The sequence below is a fragment of the Naegleria lovaniensis genome (assembly GCF_003324165.1).
Source record: "Naegleria lovaniensis strain ATCC 30569 chromosome Unknown tig030, whole genome shotgun sequence".
NCBI lineage: Eukaryota > Heterolobosea > Eutetramitea > Acrasida > Naegleriidae > Naegleria > Naegleria lovaniensis.
In genome coordinates, this window is record NW_025407852.1 from 348,331 (window position 1) to 370,021 (window position 21,691).

Genomic DNA, 21,691 nt, shown 5'->3' on the forward strand with positions numbered 1-21,691 from the left:
ACAGATTTCGTTGGCATGGTCCACTGTCAACCATGGTCATTACCAAATCATCCAGGTACTTACCAATTATAGTCGACATGGATTACATTGGTATCGTATCTTGTTTGTACATGCGGCGTTGAAGCTATTCTGGTAAGTGAAAACCAATTCATCGATGATGCATCATGGAATCAACAACAAGTTTCACACACACAAATTGTGTGTACGAGACCATTTTCTGTCCACAACAAATTCAAAAAAAACAATTGCAACACACCACCTCCTCGAGGTCGATATCCAAACAACCACCGATTGACACTTAACCTCTCATAGAAATTTCCTTTGGGACAGAGTCACAACCTCTCATATACACTCATCATTCTCACATAGCTCTTGAGTGACTACTAGAGCAACACGACGAAGATTAATATCCTAGATTTGACACTCTTCTCAATACTTCTCTCTCTCAATACGTAACATTCCCAATGGCCACCACACTTGTAAATGAAATAATGCTCATCCAATCGTGACGAGCAATAATCTCACCAATTCTTCCTTCTCAACTTCAACTCTCCCATTCAATCTCTCTTTCAAACTCCAAGTATAATCATCATTTCACTCAATTCACCTCTTGTATTTATATTTGGTGCTCTCTTTATTGCATCGATTGTGAGTTATTTAATGCAACATCAAGATATGAAAAGAAATCAACACATTCTCTTTTTATTACTCTTTATGGTAGAAGGATTGGTGTGTTTCAATATGTTAACTCGAATTGCATCAGAAATTGCATATTTACATCCGAATCCATCGGAAGGTTTTGTAGCGAGTGTTGTCATTAAGATTTTTGATCGGTGTTTTGTCAATTTGACCGTCTATATGGAAGTAGTATTGATGTCTCATATTTGTTATTCCTTGTAAGTAAGAAGATGGAATTTTCAACTCTCCAAAACATTTCTAATTTCGTGTTTTTTTTTGAACAATGATCAATCCTTAACATGATAATCTCTAAAAAAAACTATTATCTCATGGACCATCTTCAATAATTTCAATAGCTCTGAGACTTGTCGTGCTATTAGTGCATTCACATCGACAACTTTTTCTAATATTAGAAAATTCGTGATTGCCTTACTGGGAGTATTAGGTGTCTTGTTCTTTTTATTGTGTGCATTTACAGTCATCTTTGGAGGATTTACTGCAGGTCATGCTGCCATTGAGGAGTCTACTTTATCATATCTCAATTTGGCACTCTTTTTAAGTGCTGCTGCTTTGTTTTTAGTTTCAACCATTTCAGTCTCTGTGTTTTTAAACGTAAGTATTTTGAAATGCAAAGAAAAGAGTAAGGAAAAGATCAAAACTTACCAAATTAAGAAAACAGCATTGAGAAAATCACTTGCCATTCAATATGGACTCACAGCATGTATGATCTTTCAATTCTTTGGATTTATTTTCATTCCAGCCTCATTGGGATGGACCTATTTAATGAATTTCTTCCATTTCTGTTACAATATTGGTCTCGTGGGTTTCATTGTCTTGATTTTATGTATTTACAATCCAATGAGACAAGTTCAGAAATTATTTAGACAAGATTCAGATCCAAAGGTTGTTCATATGAGTTCAACGAATGGAACTCTTAGTAGTGGTACAATGAATGGTTCAAAACATACTTCAAAAACATTCACTTCCAATAACAATGGAAAGATGATGGAATTATCGAATATGGTCAACAACAACAACATGTTGGAAACATCATCTCCTCAATTATACATGTCCACCAATGATACCAGATCTTCAGTGAGTTCTTCAACAACGTTCAATTCCTCCATTCAAAAGGATTTGGAAATGATGAATACTACTATGATATCATCACCTACAGAGACTACATGTAGTGTGGCATTGACATCACCTGCTACCACCATTATCATTGTCAATAGTAATAATAATAATAATGGAGGAGATCACCAAGTGTAACTTTTGAGATATTTATTGCGAACAATCGTCCAGTCAAATTAAAAAAAATGTTCAAAACCAAACAACAACAACAGACTCAAAAACGAGTGTCTTCTTCGTCATCGTTACAAGGAGTAAATTCCGAAGCTTCAAAGATCATGAATATCATTTCATCAAAATCCTCACCATTAACTTCCACATTTTCATTTCAAACTCATCATGTTCAATATTGCTATCCTTTATCGATAAATAAGAAGAATCAATACACTCCGACTGTAAAAATAACAAAATTACACGAGAAAAAACCGTCACTTATATGTACTCAAGATGAAGTGAAACAAATACCAAATAATGAACAAATATTGAATGTATTAAATGATATATTTAATGAAAAATTGAATACAAAATATAATGGAAATGTTTACGAATATAAAAAGAATGAAAAGGAACGACATTCTATCAAAGTCGAGTCAAGTATGGAAGGAATTGACTTGCAATTATTTGATGATGTTCCAATGGAGTCAGTGAATGAGCAAGATGAGGAGTTGAAGAAAAAAGCTCTCCAAGATTTAATGGATGAAGGTGTTGACACAATTATGGATCAATACAAATTACCCAAAATTTCCATGTTTGGAGAGGATTACTCTTCATCTGATGAGGAATCCAAAACCAGCAAGAAATTTAAAAAAAAGAGAACTAAGGAATTTGCCTTTCTTGAAGATAGTGACGAAGAAATCGAAGAGAATTTGTCCAAGGAAATTGCAGTGGCTGGTGAAGAAGAAAGTGAAGACGAAACAAATGTTGCTGATGAAGAATTTTTGAAGAGCAAAGCGCAAGAAACACAAGGCTACATCAAGTACAGTAAACTCAAAAAAGAAAAGGCAACAACGGTTCATCCTGGCAGTAAAAAGCGAAAAGCAAACGCAGAATGGGATAAAATTAAAAACATGATGAAAGAAAAAGAAGAAAAGAAGAATGAAGAACAAAATAAATCCAACATTAATGAGGATTGAAGAAATAACAGTGTGTCATCATTTTCAGTTTTTCATTCTCGTTTATTGATATTACAAAATTGATCGACGGTCAACAAATTTGATAAATAAGTATGTCAGAATGGCGATCACGCCACTAGTTCCATAATAAATATAAATTGTGTAGAACATGACACAACTGTAGTTTGTGTAAATGTACAGTACCAATAGGACTGACGACGTAAATGGAATAATTAAATTCTTCAATGAGTAAAATATTGTAAACTTGACTAGATTAATCATCTTTTGGTGCTGTTTGTACTTGTTATAGTAAAGAGCTCTGTAAATAAAGTAGCATTTCAAATAGACTTTGAAATATGTAAATTGAATAACGATGGAGAAAAAGCAAAACAGAGTTACCATGACATGTTGAGTATGGTTCAAAAATACTACCAACAATGGTAAAATAAATAATTGAAAATTACTAAAGAGTTTGGTAATCATTGAGAGTAGTTTGAAAATTTTTTTGTCCTTGATCGATCGATTTCCAATCACAAAATGGTGATATTCTTTAAAATCGTTCAAATAAATATGACATTTACAAATATAATCAAATTCTACCACTAAATTTAGAACATATGAAACTAGTAAATTAATGAGAATAAATGCATAATTCTCAAAATTTTCCGATATCATCAAATCCCAAATTTTCTCTGTCCAACCTCTAGTTGTGTTTCTTCCGAATATTGTTCCTTTTAAATAGTCATGAGTATGAGTCAATTCTTTTGCACATTCAGTATTCTTAAACATTTTAGAAAAAGCAAAATAACACAAAAAAGATACAATAAAGCTCAAGTAATACAATGCATTTCTTCTCTTCTGATACATGTTAGTATAAATTCGGAATAATAGAATGAGAAATACCCCAGTAACCAGAATGTTATAAATATTATACACTGAGAACATCATGACTAGATATGCAAAAAACAAATAATCCAAGTCATTATAAAAATAGAGAGTCTTAATGATAGCCTCATTCATGGTTGAAATTTTAATGAGCATGGTCGGAGAAGAAGAAGAAGAAGAGGCTTGTGATGGTTGTTGTTGCGGAGACTGTGGTTGATCATTGTTGGGAAGAATCATTCTCAATCGATACAATAAATGATTTTCAACGGTAAAGTATCCAGTGGTTTTCGTTTGTATGAAAAGTATGAGAGCAATATTGAGAATACAACCAACAATGGATGAATGACAATAATATTGCAAAAGATGGATGAAAACGGAGAGAGGTGAGGAAGCTGATATCGAAGCTTCTGGCTGGTTTGATGAGATTGGATCATCATGATGGATGGTTGGATTTGAATTCGGAGAGGACATTTGATGATGCAGTCTTGATGGTTTGATACTGTCCACCTCCACTTTGTGGATTGCTTTGAAAAGGATTTTTTTTAGAAGGTGTGAAAGATGGAACTTGTGAATTCGACCCATACGACGACTTATGTGTATGAAACAAGTTCTTCAAATACTCAACAAACTACACAAAAAAAGATCTATTGATCAGTGGTTTTGAAGTAGCTGAAAGTAAGGATTGGTCTGGTAACCTTACTTCGATTCGATCGTTTTGTTGGTGCTTCCTTTCTTTGGTGGACCTTAAGACTGTCTCGAGAGATGATGATTAGAAGAACTCTGTGCTACCTTTCTATGATTCAATTCCATGGAAGTAGAAGCGCATGCTGAATGGCCAGAATGGAGAGGGTGTTCCAGAATAATTTTGGAACGGGATGGATAAATGTTCCATGCATCCTCTTTCGATTTGGAGTGTGGTGTACGCAATGATTGCTCTCTTTCTGACACTACTCCCCGCAGTCGAGTATCTTGTCTACTCGTATTGGGTGAGGACCTTGCAGAAGTGGTACCACCTCTCGAACGGGATCGAGCCGATGTCGTAAAAAAACTCAAACTCGTGTGAGGACGAGCCGGTATGGATGAATATGCTTTCGAGTCCTCTGTGGAAGCATGAGTTTTGTGTGTCAAGTCGGTGGAGTTCATGACACTCGAGGCTCGAAAGGAATGATTATAAATATTAAGACCATGTTTTGTGAGTAAAACATGATTGGACGAGTGAGACATGTCCTCATCTTCGTAATCCTTATATTCAAAAGTATCATCATCTTGAGTAAGGAAAAATGATTTGGAAGAACTAGGACATGTGGATGCTCTTGAACAAGTAGAAACTCTTGAATGTGTCAAAATTTCGTCTGCATCTTCCAATGAATGTATATTTGTTCGTTCTAATGGCTGAATGAAATATTCTGAATGAAGGTCATCAATAAATGTCAGAGGAATGTTGTGTGTGATTTTGTTCCATTTTGGAATGGGAGAGGATGATTCATTTCGATGATTCTTTTCATTTTCTGAGGAAATATAAGACTCTGAGGCTAATACAAAATCAAAATCGTTGTAATAAAATCTCTCGTTATTACTGTACAATTCTAATCTCTTGAGAGGAGAATATTCATGATGTGTGCAATCAACTCTGGAAAGTGAGGGAGTGGTTGAGGTTTTAGAGATTTTTGGAATGTTGGGAAGTGCTTTTGTCGGTGAGGTGCTCCTCGTGCGAGTTTCTGGTTGTTGCACTTCTTTTATGAGCACTTTCGAGGATTGGGCGAATATTGGAGATGAATGATCATTGGATACTTGACTTGTGCAATGGACCCTATCTACATCTGATGGACCTCTTGTGGCGGTTGCGTCCATAGACTCGTTCAATAACGGTAAATGTGATAGATTCACTGTCGAAGTAAGAATGTCATCCTTAAATATTGATATTCGAGATACATCCAATTCTGATGCGTTCAATAGTGATGAGTTATCCTCTAAATGCAGTGACGATTCTTTGCTTTGAATACCTTCTTCTGTTAGTGACGATTGTTCTTCACCTCGCTCTTCTCTAAAGGTTGAAAGACGAACGCTCTCAACACTTGCAGATTTTTGAAAACGATGAATTTTTCTTGCGTCCGCAGAAACGAGGCTGGATGGTAGTGATCGACCTTTAGGTTTCATGGAATTTGTTGTAGTGGGTGCGTCAATGATTTTTGTTGTACCAAAAGAAATTCCTTCTACTCCGATATTTAAATTGCCATTATTCGTGGTAGCTCTACTAGATAGTGTTTGATCATGTAAAGTCGTTCGGTATTTCCTTCTCTGCGAAGGTAGCAGCATATTTTTTTAATATTCACGAGAGAGAACGACTTCTTGAGTTTGGCGCCATTCTTATCCTTATTGTTAAACTTTAAAAAAAAGAATTGTAGTCGTTTGGGAGGGTTCCTTTCCATCTCAATATCGTTTCGCTCTGTGATCGGAGAGTCATTGTAGTAATACGTTTAATACAACTTTTATTTCGTTATCCTGTATCATAATCATGAACAACAACAGTTTTACACTGAATTCTAGCAACCCTGAGGAACAATTTGAATTGGGAATTGCCATCATGAATAAAGCATGGAAGGCAAAAGAAACACAAATGATGGATGAAATTGAAAGTTTGAAAAGACAACTCCAGAAGAAGCAAGAGGAAATTCAACAACAAGCTCAACAATATAGCAAACTACATTTTGAGTTTCAATCCCAAACTACGGCTATGAAAACTCTTCAAGATATGAATCAAGATCTGCAACTGGAGAGAGATCGTCTATCTCAGCAAGTAAAATCACTTTCCGGTGAGCTGGCAAAGCTAAAACAATTCAAGAAAACCATTATCCAATCCATCAATTTTGATGAAGGAGAAGACTCACAGATTGGTAACACGAGTCAGTTGATTTCGTCCTCCAACACCAATCTTGGCACCAACAGCAGCATGTTTTCAGAAGCCAGAGCTGTTCCTTCATCACAACCATTGAGTAATGCTCCTCAAATTGAAGGAAAAGAATTCTTTAGGCATGCCAAAGATGTCCTCTCTACAAGACAGTTCTCAGAATTTTTACAACAAATCAAGTTACTGAACAATCAACAACAAAGCCCTCAACAAACATTGCAAAATGTAAACGAAATATTCAACGGTGAACATCCACAATTACTGGAAGGATTTAAAAGAATCCTTACTCAACGACAGCAAGCAGCGGCTCAAGCAACCACATCTCACCACAAACTACGCCATAAGAAAACTACCAGCGAAAAAATTCGACTCAAAAAGGCAAAAATTTTTTGACAACGAAATGCAGAAACTCCGGGATTGGTTCAGAATCTTGTAAAGTTTTATTCAGTAGTGCTGACGTTCGTTCATTAAAAGTGAACCTCCTCCTGATTATGACCACACCTATTGTACCAAAGCCAGTTACTAACGTTTCGAAAGCAATTCTCTTCAGCCTTTCGTTATACAAGGATTGGTTGATTGTTGATGATAATACTCACATTCACCGTCATTACACCGTTCAACAAGTTTCTCGTTACACGATAAAAATCCATCTTTTGTACTGATCACTTGGTATCTAAGTTACATCAAAGTTGTTCCACGTTGTTGCTGTGTAATCGTAGTTTAGGTGTGTGATTTAAAATACTCGACCTCATCTTTGGTGAAGGCATTTTTTTTGGAGTGAAAATTAATGTCAACTTGAAAAATTAAATTACAACAAAAAGCAAAAACTCTTGTTCTTTAATTTAATAACAGCATCTCCTTGGAGCTTAACTGAGAGAAATTGAGATCAGTATTATCAATAATATTATTAATTATTTTCAATTTGTTTTCTGTGCTCGGTGGACCTCCTCGCTTTTGTTTTATGCGAGTGAAGCTAGCTTATCGACAAAGTAATTGTTGTATTTTGTTGTGTGTTTGAATGTTGGTTTGATTGGTTTCATGTTGTGAAGGTTGAGATGATAATGTGTTCGGATTGTCAAGGTTATGTTGGATTGTGGAGAAATTATGAGAAGATTGTGGATAATAGGATTGATGATTTTGAAATAAATGTTCACATCCTCCATATTGAATAGGGATATTCTGATAGCTCATTGAATTGGATTGGTTTGGTTGTATCAGATCTTCATAAATTCTTTCGAAAGATGGTGTGATGTTCTTGGTGAATCAAAAGAGCCGGGATTAATGCTACTGAAACCGGTAGATGACGGTGATTGCACATTGAAAGAAGATAATGGAGAGGAACACCATGTGTGGTGATTTTGATTTGAAAGTCCATATGATTGACCTTCAAAAAAGTTGTTGTTAGATGTGGTTTGGTTTGTGGACGGTGATGAAAAGTTTCAATTTGATTACATTTTTTGTGATTTAGAGTGTATTGAGGATTGAATTTAATTGTTTTATTGTACAAACTCGAATTCTTTGTCAAACTTGAACGATGTCCACACTTGATTAGTTTCCACATTACATGTGAGAGAAATGTATACAATTTTCATCTTGTGTTTCGTAATCTTCTTTCCGAATTTACGTGTAAGACGTGAGTGAGTAATTTCCAACTCAGACCAATGCTTGCATTTGTCTAAAGGAGGAACACTGTCAGTAAATCTGAATTGAATGCACTTCTGTCTCTTCTTTAGGCCATTCCACAAAATGTCTTGATACCATTGGTAATATTTAGCCTTTGTTCCCCTCAGAGCAAGATAAAACACGTTTGGGTTGCAACATCCAACCGTTTCATGGCTGATGGAGTTTGAACATCTCATCTGTAGATGTTGATAAATAATATTTCTTGCACATTTGGCGAACTGTTCCCATATAATTCCATAAATTTGTTTCTTCTCATCTGGTACTTCTTTAAAGGAATTATATTTTGGTACAAATTCAAACAGTCCTTTCTCTAAAGTGAATTGATATTCCTTGTGAGTGTCTTCAGCAGCTTCATCTGTGGTTCTTGATTTTCGTTTTTTGCTCTGTTGGGAAATATTGTCATCATCACATTTGTTGTTTGGTGTTATCGTACATTGTGTCTCATCAACAATACCAGAGAAGCTGCTTGTGCTAGGCAACAGACAGCAAGGTGGAAATGATATAGTTTCGTCTGTGAAGATCCATTCCTGAACAAGTTAAGCAAACACATTGTAACAAATTTGAAACATACTGTAGAGGTAGTCATTACTGGTGATGATGGGTGAGAAGGGTTCATTTCGATGCTTGATGATGAAGGAATCTTGTGAAATATGTTACTGCTGAATACTGGACAAACATAATACTTACATTGTTCGTACTCTGGTTCGTTGTGGATTGGCTATCCAATGCTGGTGATTCATTGGCCTTGATAATTGAGATCAATACAAGGTGAACGATATTCACTAGTACTTACGTGATTAGTATTTGTTTCGCAACTCGAATCACAATCAGAAACACCAAGCTGAGGTAAAGATTAGTGTAGGTGTTGAAATTGTTGTTTGATGATGTTGTTGTTGTGGTAATAATCAATTACTTACACAGTATAGAGGCACAGTGCCCTCTTCAATGACCACTAATTCAGCTTCCATGTTGTGTGTGTTGTTGGTGTGTTTTTTTGTGTGAGAAGCAGAAAACAACACCACAGACCAATCACTCCATTTTTTTTGACTCCGGGACTTACTAAAACGAGCCGAATTTTTTCTTCGTCAGTTTTTGCACTTTACGCTCAGGCGTAGTTTGTGGTGTACCACAGACAATTCTTACATGTAAAGACTTGACAATCCCAGATGCTCCAGAGTACTTGATGACACATGTGCAAGAAAAATAAAAATTGAATTTGAAAAAAAAATGAAAATCTTGGTTGGATTGAAACGTGTGATTGACTACAGCGTCAGTGTGAGAGTGAATAAACAACTGACTGGCGTTGTTACTCAACAAGTCAAGCACAGTATGAACCCATTTGATGATATCGCACTCGAGGAAGGCATCCGAATTAAAGAGAAATTTTCCTCTCCGCAATTAATTAGTGTTAGTATTGGTAATGATCAATGCCAAGAAGTGCTGAGACAAGCTTTAGCCAAGGGCTGTGATGAAGCTATTCATGTCAAAACGGATTTTGATAGTGGAGAAGTTCAACAATGGGTTTCACCACTCCAAGTAGCACACATTCTTCGTCGTATTGTTGAAGAAAACAAAATTGATTTGGTACTCTTGGGTAAACAATCCATTGACTCGGACAATGGACATGTGGCTCAACTCTTGGCCAGTATGCTTGGAGCACCACAAGCAACTTTCATCAGCAAATTAATACCAAGTGATGCCGAAGCAAAACAAATTGAAATTGAAAGAGAGGTTGATGGTGGATTGGAAAGACTCATGCTCTCCGGATTGCCTGCTGTTGTGAGTTGTGATTTGAGATTGAACGAACCTCGATTTGCAAATTTGAAGGCTATCATTCAAGCAAAGAAGAAGCCTTTGACGACTCTCAATTTTGCTGATTTGGTGAAAGGTACTGATTTTGAACAATCACAATTGGAATATGTAAAAGTCACTGAACCAAAGGCAAAGAGTGGTTCCTGTGTGTTTGTTGAGAATGCACAACAATTGGTAGACAAGTTGCGAAATGAAGCCAAAGTTTTGTAAAGAGTTAATCCCGTTTAGAACACATGGTCTATCGTGATATTATTTGGTACGGTCTTTCGACCATTTTGTAGGAGAAGAAGAGAAATTTAAATATTTATTGAATCAAAGGATATCCTATGTGTATTTTATTTGATGATTGCCTTCTCGTCCATGCATGCCTCATTATCGCAATCGCCTCCATCATTTACAATTCGAGCGCCAATTCCCACGCCATTCAATAACCCTTAAAAAAAATGTCTCATCGTCATCCTTTGGAAACAGAAGTACTCACTGCTTTGTATCACTATCTCTCCAAAAAGAACAAGAATTTAGAGTCTTGTCCTTGCGTGATTGTGCCTCAAACAATCGTGTACGAGCACAACTTTCCTACAGTTTGGTACCAACAAACAGCAACCAAAGAATTCAAAAAGAAAAGCGGCAAGGAATTGGAAACAAAGGCGATCATGAATGAATTTACTCGAAATATTGTCATGTCAAGAACGGGAACAGCAACGGCAACAACTGTAGAGCAAGATCCCTCCACAGCTGCAACTACAACTCAACCGTCCGCTCAAACAAGTGATCCGAACAATTCGGCTGGTTTGGCCTCAAACGATCAAAATGTAATGATGAACGACAACCACCATGGCATTGTTGCTCAATTTATTTCTCAAACAGAGGACGAAAAAACGGGAGAAATCATTAACAATGTTGAGTTTCTCGACGTAGATTCTTTGGACGACTTTTTGTTCAAAAGAAAGAAAAGAGACAAGGGAATTTTACAACAGTTCATAACTCCAAAGGGGCCATACAACTTTGTCATTCAAGCTATTTGGTCTCCTCATGTTACCAAGATTGAAAGACGTGTAAATATTCATAGAATTACAGATAGAAAGAATTATACTCCCTATGAAAGAGCTGTTACCTACGAAGGACCAAGTCACTACAGCAATGAAGTATTCTGTGCCCCACATTTAGAAAAGGAAATTAAGAGAGTTTGCAGTGCTATTGTGGACCACTTTTTTAGTGTTGAACATAAGAATATTACCAGAATGGTCTTGTATTTCAAAGTTGACCCTAAAAACAACTTGTACTTGTTGTGGAGTAGCAGTATTAGAATTGGTAATCAAAAAACAGACAAACCCTCGATTGTTACCATGAACAGTGGAAGTCTACAACCACCAACTCGAGAACCTTTAAATTTATCTCCCAAATTTTCATACAGCCATAATGAAAGCCAAGAAGGAGCAGGTCAAGATGGGTCTAAGACAAACGTGAACAACAGCTATGACTATGGTGATGTGTTGGACAAATTAGACCAAACAAAAAAGCCAAAAAAAACAAAAGCTAGTAAGATTGACACCAATTCCTCCATTGCTTTAACTGAACAATCACTTGACAACGGAGCAGGTGATGATCTAGATGGAGTTGTCAATGACACAAACGTTGAAAAGGATGAAGAATTCCAAAAATTGAAACAAGATATTCAGCAAGAATTAGATGATTTATTGTACAAGGCATACAGCCATTTTCTTCACAACAGCGAAATTGACGAACAAACATTGGAGTTTTCGTTCCTTATGCCTCCTATTTTGTTGAAGGCCTTTGGAGAAGCAAACCTGACCCAACTTTTTTCCAACAGAGATATGATTTTGAAGAGAAGCAATGCAGAGGATGGCGTGTTTATTTTGAACTTAAAACAAGCATCATCCATGAATAAGCTGCAGCATGAATTCAATACTTTCAAAGAGTATCTGGTAGAATGCTTTGAAAGTGAAGGGTATTATGAATCAAATTTTAAAGAACAACAATGATGGTTGTCTGTCGATGAATAACACTCCGTACATGTATTAAGGATGTATTTTTTAAATTCAAGTGTATAAAAATCTAGAATTAAGAGATGTTTATAGTGTAATTTGCGAGAGGTGCCACTTTTGATCGACGAATGACCCAGACGCTTTGAAATTTTGAAACACAAAGTTTCCTTGAACGGTCTTTGAAGTGAAATCGCTCGACTTGAACGCAATCTTTCCATCTTTCCAATTCCATGTACCCTCAACAAACTTTCCTGACTTCCATGTTCCGTCAAGACTTGAGCCGTCAGCTGCAAAAGTATAAACACCGTTCCCTTCTTTTACGTCGTTTTGGAACTGGCCTACAAACATGTCACCGTTGCTGTATAGGTATATACCTCTTTCACAATGCTTCATATCGTTCACAAATTCTCCATAGAACCTATCTCCATTGTGATAAAGCATTCTTCCTTTACCGTTTTTTTTGCCATCCTTCCAATCACCAACAAAGTAACACAAAGGAATATTTTCAGGATTGAGAGACTCATCTTCCTCCTCGGCTTCATCTGCTTCCAGGTCTTCCTGTTGCTTTTCTTTTTCTTTTCGTAGGTTTTCAATGTAATCTCCCCTATAAATGTAAGCTCCCATTCCTTCCCTGATGGTGTCCTTAAAAACTCCAATATATACATCGTCATTCGTATAATAGGCAGAGCCAAATCCATTACGATATTTTACAAATTGTGGTTTTGGTGGTTCTATGACCTTTGGTTTTTGCGGCTTTTCAGGCTCCTGTTGTGTTTCCGCTTCTTCCTTATCTTCCTGACCTTCATTATTTTCTGTGTCGTTTTCTTCTCCTTCTTCTTGTGCCTCTTCAGAATTTTCTTCTTGACCTTCTTCGTTTTGTTTTTCCTCGTTTTCCATGTCCTTTTCTTGTGACTGTGCATTCTCTTTTGGTTCAGGAACATCATTTTGTGACGCCTCTTCCGTTATTGGAGGTAGTTCCACTGGGATTTCAAAGTCACTCGTGTCACCTTCATAAATTCCAAACTCTCCAATTTGTTTGATTATTTCAATGTTGTATTTTTCGAATTTTTCAAGAAGACTTGATGCAAAGTCCTTTTCCTCTGCGTTTTCATCCTCTTCATCCAAATTTTCATTGGGATTGTTCTTCTTTTTGGAAAGAGCAGTCAGTCTTCGTTTTTCTTTTTGCCATTCCTTTAGAATTTCCAAATCTTGTTCGTTTGGAAGATTTGCAACACGTTTAGGACCGTAAGCTCTCAATAAATATTCGACAATTGGATATTTTCTATTCATTGTTGCCCATCCCATCAAGGAATAACGGTGAATGGGATGTTTCATTGAAAGAAGTTCTTGGCTCGTTAGTGGCTTTGTATCATCTCCGTCTCCTGTCTCCCCTTCCTCTCCATCTTCGCGTTTTTTGGTCTCTTTAAGAATTTTAATAATTTCATTGACCTTATTATCATCAGTTAATTTGAACAAGTGAGGAATTTCAATAACAATCACAAATAACGATGCCCATTTTGTCTCGGGATTTGCTTTCTTCACTTCAATGGTAATCACATCTGACGCAAGCTTCCAATCCAATGACGCTGGATCGACCTCATGCAAAAGCTCTCCCTACAGGTTGTTAGACAGAGTGTTCCCAACAAAAATACCAACCTCAAGCAATGTTTGTTCCGGCTCTTCCGGTTTTCGAACCACAACTGTGATCCTTTTCTTCTCGAGTGCCACGTCAACATCTTCTTGAACCAATCCTTCAGGACTGTTGAGTTCAATTATTATTGTCCTTCCATTTGCTCCTTCTTTAAATTTGAAGGTGTTGGCTTGTTCTTCAGACATTTTTTTTAAAAAATTGTAGTTGGAACAATGGCGGGTCTCAGGAAGCCTTTTACCGATTAACGGCATCAGTTTGGTTTTGCATACAACAGGTTGAGAAAAACTTGGATTGAGCTGTTAGATGAGTTCTTGAATTCAATATAATAGGGAAGCGAAAGAAATGAAAGACCTTCATGGCAAGCAACGCTCGAGTAGTGTGTTTTGGCATGATTATTGGCTTTGGGGTGAGAGTGAGATTAGGAGAAAGTATATGCCTGCACAATAGATACAAACCTTGTATCCAAATATTATGAAGAAATAGTTCAGAGATGTCCTTTCAACAGGAATATCTCAATCAAGAAAGAAATAGGCTTGTTGTTTGGTAGGTGTGGGAAGAAGAATGAAGCACACTCTCTAATGATCCTGGTTGATCTTGGTCAAAATACTTGACAAGACTTCCCTAATCTCATCAAAACTAGGTCGTTCTTGTGGCTCCTTGTTCCAACATTTCTTCATCAATTCAAAATATTCATAAATAGCATCGACCATGTTGTCCATGTTAGAAATGGTCTCTCGAGACATGATCGATGATGTAGTATTAATCCACATACGAATTTCTTCTCTATTCTTGAATAAAATTAATGGTCTTAAACCCTGTATCACTAAATAGGGTACTTTAAATGTAGAGGATTGAATATCGTCCACATAGGGGATTCTCTCAAAGAAGACTTCCCACAAAATGATACTGAAACTATAAACGTCAACCTTCTTGGCAATATCAGCCGTCTTCTTGTTGAGATGATCTGTTTTCTGATCACTTGATTCCAATAACTCTGGAGCTATATAAAAGACAGTACCGACAGTTGTTGTCATTGTGTGTTGAATGCTATTGGATTGTAATACCTTTCCAAGGCCAAAATCACATACTCTTGCATTCAGATTTTCATCAATAGAATATTTCCAGGCTTAAGGTCTCTATGAACAATTTTTAGTGAATGCAAATACGACATTCCATTACAGACACCAATTAAAATTTTCAATTTTTCTGAAAATGTCAACAACTCTTTGCCGCTCTTGCTTTTGTATAAGGCTCGTTCAAGACTTCCTAAAATCCAAGTTATTAGTCATCATCAATATTCTGAACAATAATTTCTTACCTCTTTTCACATATTCGGTCACTAAAAATTTGCTTGAAGCAGTGATACAACATCCATAAAAAGTTACAACATTGGCATGTCTAAGTCTTGCAAGAATTGCAACTTCTCTTTCAAAATCTAAACTATCCGTATCATTGATTTTTAAAGTCTTAATTGCTACTTCTAGGTGAGACCATTCTCCAAGATAAATTAACGCGTTACCTCCTTCACCAATCTTTTTTTTGATTTTGATATCTTCAATAGGAATAATGAAAGATGGAACTTGCGATGGTTCAGGTAATCACTCTCAAGAAGAAGATACGAATTTGCACTGTTCTTTGAGTGGTTGTTGGATGACTTTTGAGTATCATCGTCGTCAATTTCAAATATCACATTCCTATCAAGAATTTTCTGTTCCAATTCTCGTTCTGCCTTTTCTTTCTTGCTGAGTCGGCCAGTTTTTGAAATATTTTCACAACTAAAAACACAAGTCCCACCCCAAACAAAATACCCACTGAAAAGAACAAGATGCTGCAAACGACAATAGCTGCAATTGCTAGCTCAGGAAAACGGGGTTTTTCAATACATCCATATATCGAAGAGTCAGGATTGTCCGAGGTAATGCGAGAGAGTTTCCAGTTTGGTGGACATGATAGCAGGTTCACTTGCATGTGGACAGATGCATGAAATGTGTTCACATAAATCACGGAACCATCGTTCGTAGTAGACCCACCCACCATCGCCGTGCTATTCGTTAGATAGACAGTCAATGATAGTCTTGTACTTTCACTCATTATCTGAGGAATGACTTTAAGGAATGGATTACTAGCATACACTGTAATGTTTTCATCAAATGAACTAATGTTATTTCCAAATACATCCCATGCATGTATATCGATCTCAAATGCAATACCTGGAGTAACACTCTTCAAACGGTCATGATTGCTGGTCAGCTCCAAACGTGAAATACTTCCAGTATAGTCGGAACCATATTTTTCGGCATTATTTCCAACAAATGATACTGCTTGAAGGAACGATCTTCCAACATATTGGTTGAAAAATAAAGCACCACCAGAGAAGAGAGCCACATTGTCTATAAAAGCTGCTCGTGTTAGATCGGTGCTTTGTTTGATGTTGGTGATATTTCCAAGAAAAGCTCCACCACCTCGAAACGCCTTATTATCCTTCAGCACACCTTGAAGCATTGCAATCAAATCGTTTGTCATGTTTTCATTCACCATCATTACATACATTAGAATCCATTCATCTCTGTGAGATACATACCTTCAAGAACAAGTGATTGAGCAGTCATGACGGTCATGGCTCCACCTCCTCCTGATTGAGGTGAACGTTCCTTGTCGATGGACATGACCACATTTCCCTCAAACGAAGAATGTCTGTCAATGGCAATATCGACTCCTTCTGACAAGTACATACCACCACCGCTCACCATGGCTTGGTTTTTCAAAAATGTACACTGACTGATCGTCAAGGTATCTGTATATTTTACGTAAAACGCTCCTCCTGCTTGTGAAGATTTGCATTCCTTAAACTCAATATCAGTCATGGCAAAGGTGACCTTGTAGCGCATAGTTTTTGATGTCTTGGAGTAAATTGATCCACCATGAGAGAGAGATGTACTATTTTTCATTTTACATGAAGTAATTGATACACCATGTACCGAGTCCAAATAAATATCTCCTCCATTGTTTCCCACATTATCTTTGAATATACATCGTAGCATTCCAAATGTTGCAGCATTTACAATATTGACAGCTGCAGAAGATTTCTTTGGATAATTGGCTGCGTTGATATTATACACTTTACATTCTTGTAAATATACCTGAACAACTCCGTTCAAGAGTAAAAAATAGGAAGCATCCGAAGCATAGCAATTAAACATAGCCACAGTATTAAAGAATTCGGCATAAAAAATCTCAATGTCGGGGCTGAATGAACCTCTAAATGAAAATTCAGAGAAAAATACCAAATCTCCCTTACTGATCGAGAAAGAAGTAGATACTGAGCTACCATTTACAACGTCCATTCGATCAATATCAGCGAGAGAAAAGAACGTGTTGAATGTGAAAATTCTCTCCAACCGTAGTCGTGATTTTCCTTGGTCAATGACAATATTAAATTTGTCTTGTTCGTTTCCAACAGTCCTAAAATTATAAAATTCAATATTTTTGTGCTGTCCAATGGCCATGTTGGTGGATTTGTACAGAATAACGGTATCAAACATCACTTGATAAGGATCATTGACAGAAATGAGTCCCCCTTTTTTTCCAATCACGAATTCTTTAGATTGAATCAAACAATTATAAAAAAAGAATGCAGATGTACCTGTTTCTGAAAAATCAGAGGTAATTGCCAAATTGTTGAAATACATCCCCAGCAAGTCGTGTCGAATGGAAATAAAATCAGATGCAGCAGGGGATAATTGAGCAATGGAATGATTCAAGGATGAAAATTCAATGGAATAGTACAGGTTTTGGTATGTGAAAGGTATTATTGAACTTTGATAGGGCGAAAAGCTTTCAACAATCAAGAGCCTAATGTTCACAAGCCTTCGTTGATTGGGTCCACTGTCAAAGAACGCTGTATCATTTCGCAACGTCGTGTCGATATATACTGCAACTTTGTACAGTGAATCACAAGGGTTTTCAAGAGAACAGGTTTCTCCATTCCACTCGGGTAATCGGGATGAGCCATTCAAATAGAGTACAAACTCCTTGACAAGAGTTTCGTTTTTTGAATGGACATTCGGAAACAAGGCTGCATGGAAGGCTGATCGTGTTTTGGAATTTCTTTCGTTAGGAATGTTATATTTGAGTTCATCAATGAGTTTGTCATATTCGGAAGAGTAGTATTGGTATTTCCATGCCTGCTCGAGCAAGAGAGGAAAAATCAAAGAGCCTTTGAGCTCGTACTGAAGCAGCAACTGTTACGACAAAGATGTTTCCTATTATCATCCCTATAAAAAATACTATTATCAAGTATTGATTCAATTGATGAATATTATTTTGAACATGTGCTCTGAAGAATGGAGATGAGAGGAAGGAAAAGGGAGACTGTTGTGGTGGGAATATCATGTTCGCGTTGAAATAATTTTTTCAACTCATCATCTTGCTCGGACAGGATTTTGGGAATCTCCGAGAAACCAAAAGAATTTAATGATTGTAATTGAATGTATGCTGAATTCTGTGGTGTTTGAAATCAATAGAAAGTTCATGATTCCGATGACATTCCAGTTTTCTGAAATATATTTTCGAAATGAAATCCAATTCAGAGGTTTCAAGTGCGAATCATCACCGAAACAAAAAATCTCACAATAACAACAGCAACCAATTACTTTAGAGCTCTTGTGATCCGTACACGCATTGGTCAAACACAGCATGCTCTATCAAAGTGGTACCACCAATATTGAAGTAGCATCTTCAACTCCAGCTTCTTTTGAGGCAAATGATGACCAGCACTCGAGAGTGGATTCGATTCATGGAAACAACAACAATATGCAGCCATACGGATTCAAACAACTAGAGGCCAAGAAGGTCGGATGTCTATCTGTCACTATTGCGATTGTAAGTAGTTCACTGGTTTGAAGAGAATTCAAATATTTATCGCAACACATGGTCTTTTGAAAAATCTCATCCCAAAACACAAGTTATTGAAAACAATTGCAGAAGAACGACAACGTTATTGCATTTGGATTTTTACCATCATCGTTGCACTCAACTTGACCTTAATACCAAGTATCATGTCCATTGCTTTTATTATCATGAATCCAGAAGGAGGAGCTGTACCCATTCCATTTCAAACAAAAACCATTGGTACTTATACCATTTTTGAAGATGTGCTCAAAAAGTACAGTTACACTTCAGGTTCTACCTGTTGCTCTCCACCTGCTAGAAGTGGCGACGGTTCAACCATTCTCAAATGTCCAAATCAAGATTTTAATTTTGCTGTTCGTTATGACAATATAGCCTTTATGAATAGTTTTGGATATATCAATTACAGTGCAACAGATCAATCGACTGGTATTGCTAAATTTGTTCCTCATGTATGCAATCGTTTGGATGATCAAGCTCCATGCAAAATGACACCTCTACTTCTTCCAAATATGGACATTCAAAAAATTATTGATAACCAATTTAAGAATATAGATTCAGTGCAGTACCCTAATGTTTCCTTATTCTCTGGAGTATTGAATGTGAGAGATGTGAGCGAAGACTCCACCAGTTTGAAAGCATCCCTTGAAATGACTTCATATACCAAGACTATTTATTCTACTTTTTATGCAAGTTTATTGAATGCTACTAATTATTACTTGATGGGTAGTAAAATTAGCAAATCTCAAATGATTCGAAGGTTAGGAATTTCACAGTTTGAATCTAGCGGTACAGCCTCCACTGCCTCTTTCATCACTTTCATTGTAATACCTATTGCCCTCTCTTTAATGTTACCAGTATTTATTGATGTATTTAGCATCGATCGTAAGAGTGGAATGATGGAATTTATTGAATTGGTAAGTGAGAGATTTCTATAGATGGAATGCATTAACTTTAATAGTACGGAGCAACTTATACTCATCACTACCTTGTAAAAACACTCTTTTATTATGGAATTTATGCCATCTATGTGGTGGTTCAAATTGTGTTAGGGTGTGCTGTGAAGAATGAATTCTTTGTTGGTACCAAGTAAGTATCGTATGAATGATATTGTTGATGGAATGATTATTCAAATTCGCTTTTTTATTTTCTCTTATAGCCCTGCTATTTATATATTTGCACTTCTTATTTGGGGAATTACACTCATTGCCATTGCCAATGTGATTTCACTCTTCAAAACTGACGCATCGTATTTCATTGGCTATTTATTGATTTTATTTGGGTTGGGTGGATCCATTGCTGTCGTCTTGGTATTTGGTGCTTCAATTTTACCATACTATGTCATGCTTGTCCCATCCATTGCCTTAATGAGAATTCTCTTCTTAATGTTGTGTCCAACACTGATTGTGCAAGTAGAAGGATCATTGGATGAACAAATTTTAATAGCTTTTGCATTCTTTATTATTATGACTGCATTACTCGTTTTGGTCATTCCCATGTATGGATTAATAAGATCTATTCTAAAGAGAATCAATAGAATTATTCAAACAGCCAAGCATCGAAGAAACCAAACAAGAAAACAACATCCAACTGAAACAACTCACATTCTTTCAAACTCTTCTTCACCATTCAACTCTTTCCAGAACGATTCCAGCTCTGACTTGGATAAAGTTGCAGACGATACAGTACTACGAGAATTACAACTTGTTGAAAGCAATCTCAATATTGAGAATCATATAGTAGAGGTGAGACATTTAGTGAAACGTTTTGGAAGTAAGATTGCTGTGAAAGATGTGACATTTGCCATCTCGAGAGGAAGTTGTTTTGGATTACTGGGAAGCAATGGAGCAGGCAAAACCACCTCTGTGGAATGTATTTTAGGGTTGGCTGCACCCTATGAAGGTACTTGTACATGTAAGTGATTTATTGTTTGGTTTTTAGGTGTAATTTGATGCACGTGTGTTTTTGTATGAATGGATACGTACGAACTGAATTTTTCATACTCGTGATCAAAGTATCTGGAATGGACATTTCTAACATCCACTCAAGTATTCTCTCCTCTAAAATTGGTTTTGTGCAACAATTTGACAAGTTTTTCGACATTACCGTTTTAGATCAACTGAAATTCTTTGCTCGCATTAAGGGAATTCCTAACAAGCAACTTAATGCTCACATTGATGAAATATTACAAAATGTTGGTTTAACAGAAGCAAGACGTCGAAAATGTAAAGATTTAAGTGGTGGAATGGCTCGTCGGTTATCACTGGCTATTGCCATGTTAGGAGATCCAGAGTTGTTAATTCTTGATGAACTTACCAAGTCGTTGGATCCTCTCACTTGCGATGGTATTCACATGATTTTGAAAAATTATATGAATAATAAGAAGAAGGCTATTTTATTATTGACTCATAGCATGGAAGAAGCAGAAATCTTGTGTGATAAGGCAGCAATCTTGGTGAATGGAGAATTAAAGACAATTGGCACACTTCATGAGTTGAAAACAAAATATGGAAGAGGTTATAAATTGAATGTACAGACTTTGGATGCCTCTTACAACACCATTGCACGAGATTATATAATGAACGAATTGGTGAAGGAAGGTCTTCCTCTTCATAGCATTTCACATGAAAATTCATTTGGTAACAAGTTAGAATTTAGAATTCATAGTTCATCTGAGTCCATGGTTCCTTCCAATAAGCTAACGATGGAAGAGGCGGCCATTAAGAGCTCTTCATCAAAGGCAATTTTACAAAGTTTGTTCAAGATCATGTCTTGTGCTGAAGCCCGTCGTGCATACATTGTGGATTGGACCTGTAACATGGCATCCTTAGAAGAAGTATTTATCAGAAAAGTCAGACATCAATATGAAGATGTGGAAACCCATTAATTTTATCATTGACAAAGCTCAAAGTAAAAA

At 36.5% G+C, this 21,691-nt stretch overlaps 12 protein-coding genes across 12 annotated transcripts; 6 read left to right on the plus strand and 6 right to left on the minus strand.

Annotated features, from left to right (window-relative positions):
- Positions 1-675: 675 nt before the first annotated feature.
- On the plus strand, positions 676-1,950 carry C9374_007728 (uncharacterized protein; the record flags this gene model as incomplete). The annotated part of the gene is made up of 2 exons (XM_044697725.1): positions 676-896; positions 1,035-1,950. The coding sequence occupies 2 exons, from the start codon at positions 676-678 to the stop codon at positions 1,948-1,950; spliced, it is 1,137 nt and encodes a 378-aa protein (XP_044546352.1).
- Positions 1,951-1,997: 47 nt separating this feature from the next.
- Positions 1,998-2,942, plus strand: C9374_007729 (uncharacterized protein; the record flags this gene model as incomplete). The annotated part of the gene is made up of 1 exon (XM_044697726.1): positions 1,998-2,942. The coding sequence occupies one exon, from the start codon at positions 1,998-2,000 to the stop codon at positions 2,940-2,942; it is 945 nt and encodes a 314-aa protein (XP_044546353.1).
- A 51-nt stretch (positions 2,943-2,993) lies between these two features.
- On the minus strand, positions 2,994-4,277 carry C9374_007730 (uncharacterized protein; the record flags this gene model as incomplete). The annotated part of the gene is made up of 1 exon (XM_044697728.1): positions 2,994-4,277. One exon carries the CDS (start codon positions 4,275-4,277, stop codon positions 2,994-2,996), a length of 1,284 nt encoding a protein of 427 aa, XP_044546354.1.
- A 273-nt stretch (positions 4,278-4,550) lies between these two features.
- Positions 4,551-6,122, minus strand: C9374_007731 (uncharacterized protein; the record flags this gene model as incomplete). The annotated part of the gene is made up of 1 exon (XM_044697729.1): positions 4,551-6,122. The coding sequence occupies one exon, from the start codon at positions 6,120-6,122 to the stop codon at positions 4,551-4,553; it is 1,572 nt and encodes a 523-aa protein (XP_044546355.1).
- A 199-nt stretch (positions 6,123-6,321) lies between these two features.
- On the plus strand, positions 6,322-7,107 carry C9374_007732 (uncharacterized protein; the record flags this gene model as incomplete). Its single annotated transcript, XM_044697730.1, has 1 exon — positions 6,322-7,107. The coding sequence occupies one exon, from the start codon at positions 6,322-6,324 to the stop codon at positions 7,105-7,107; it is 786 nt and encodes a 261-aa protein (XP_044546356.1).
- A 1,103-nt stretch (positions 7,108-8,210) lies between these two features.
- On the minus strand, positions 8,211-9,365 carry C9374_007733 (uncharacterized protein; the record flags this gene model as incomplete). Its single annotated transcript, XM_044697731.1, has 5 exons — positions 8,211-8,924; positions 8,969-9,037; positions 9,085-9,141; positions 9,191-9,238; positions 9,315-9,365. The coding sequence occupies 5 exons, from the start codon at positions 9,363-9,365 to the stop codon at positions 8,211-8,213; spliced, it is 939 nt and encodes a 312-aa protein (XP_044546357.1).
- A 259-nt stretch (positions 9,366-9,624) lies between these two features.
- C9374_007734 (uncharacterized protein) lies at positions 9,625-10,419 on the plus strand (the record flags this gene model as incomplete). The annotated part of the gene is made up of 1 exon (XM_044697732.1): positions 9,625-10,419. The coding sequence occupies one exon, from the start codon at positions 9,625-9,627 to the stop codon at positions 10,417-10,419; it is 795 nt and encodes a 264-aa protein (XP_044546358.1).
- Positions 10,420-10,652: 233 nt separating this feature from the next.
- Positions 10,653-12,212, plus strand: C9374_007735 (uncharacterized protein; the record flags this gene model as incomplete). Its single annotated transcript, XM_044697733.1, has 1 exon — positions 10,653-12,212. The coding sequence occupies one exon, from the start codon at positions 10,653-10,655 to the stop codon at positions 12,210-12,212; it is 1,560 nt and encodes a 519-aa protein (XP_044546359.1).
- A 90-nt stretch (positions 12,213-12,302) lies between these two features.
- On the minus strand, positions 12,303-14,051 carry C9374_007736 (uncharacterized protein; the record flags this gene model as incomplete). Its single annotated transcript, XM_044697734.1, has 2 exons — positions 12,303-13,829; positions 13,872-14,051. The coding sequence occupies 2 exons, from the start codon at positions 14,049-14,051 to the stop codon at positions 12,303-12,305; spliced, it is 1,707 nt and encodes a 568-aa protein (XP_044546360.1).
- Positions 14,052-14,441: 390 nt separating this feature from the next.
- C9374_007737 (uncharacterized protein) lies at positions 14,442-14,900 on the minus strand (the record flags this gene model as incomplete). The annotated part of the gene is made up of 1 exon (XM_044697735.1): positions 14,442-14,900. One exon carries the CDS (start codon positions 14,898-14,900, stop codon positions 14,442-14,444), a length of 459 nt encoding a protein of 152 aa, XP_044546361.1.
- A 62-nt stretch (positions 14,901-14,962) lies between these two features.
- Positions 14,963-18,258, minus strand: C9374_007738 (uncharacterized protein; the record flags this gene model as incomplete). The annotated part of the gene is made up of 5 exons (XM_044697736.1): positions 14,963-15,132; positions 15,185-15,445; positions 15,675-16,358; positions 16,448-18,095; positions 18,154-18,258. The coding sequence occupies 5 exons, from the start codon at positions 18,256-18,258 to the stop codon at positions 14,963-14,965; spliced, it is 2,868 nt and encodes a 955-aa protein (XP_044546362.1).
- A 303-nt stretch (positions 18,259-18,561) lies between these two features.
- C9374_007739 (uncharacterized protein) lies at positions 18,562-21,661 on the plus strand (the record flags this gene model as incomplete). Its single annotated transcript, XM_044697737.1, has 5 exons — positions 18,562-18,747; positions 18,831-19,691; positions 19,736-19,863; positions 19,934-20,688; positions 20,790-21,661. The coding sequence occupies 5 exons, from the start codon at positions 18,562-18,564 to the stop codon at positions 21,659-21,661; spliced, it is 2,802 nt and encodes a 933-aa protein (XP_044546363.1).
- Positions 21,662-21,691: the final 30 nt, after the last annotated feature.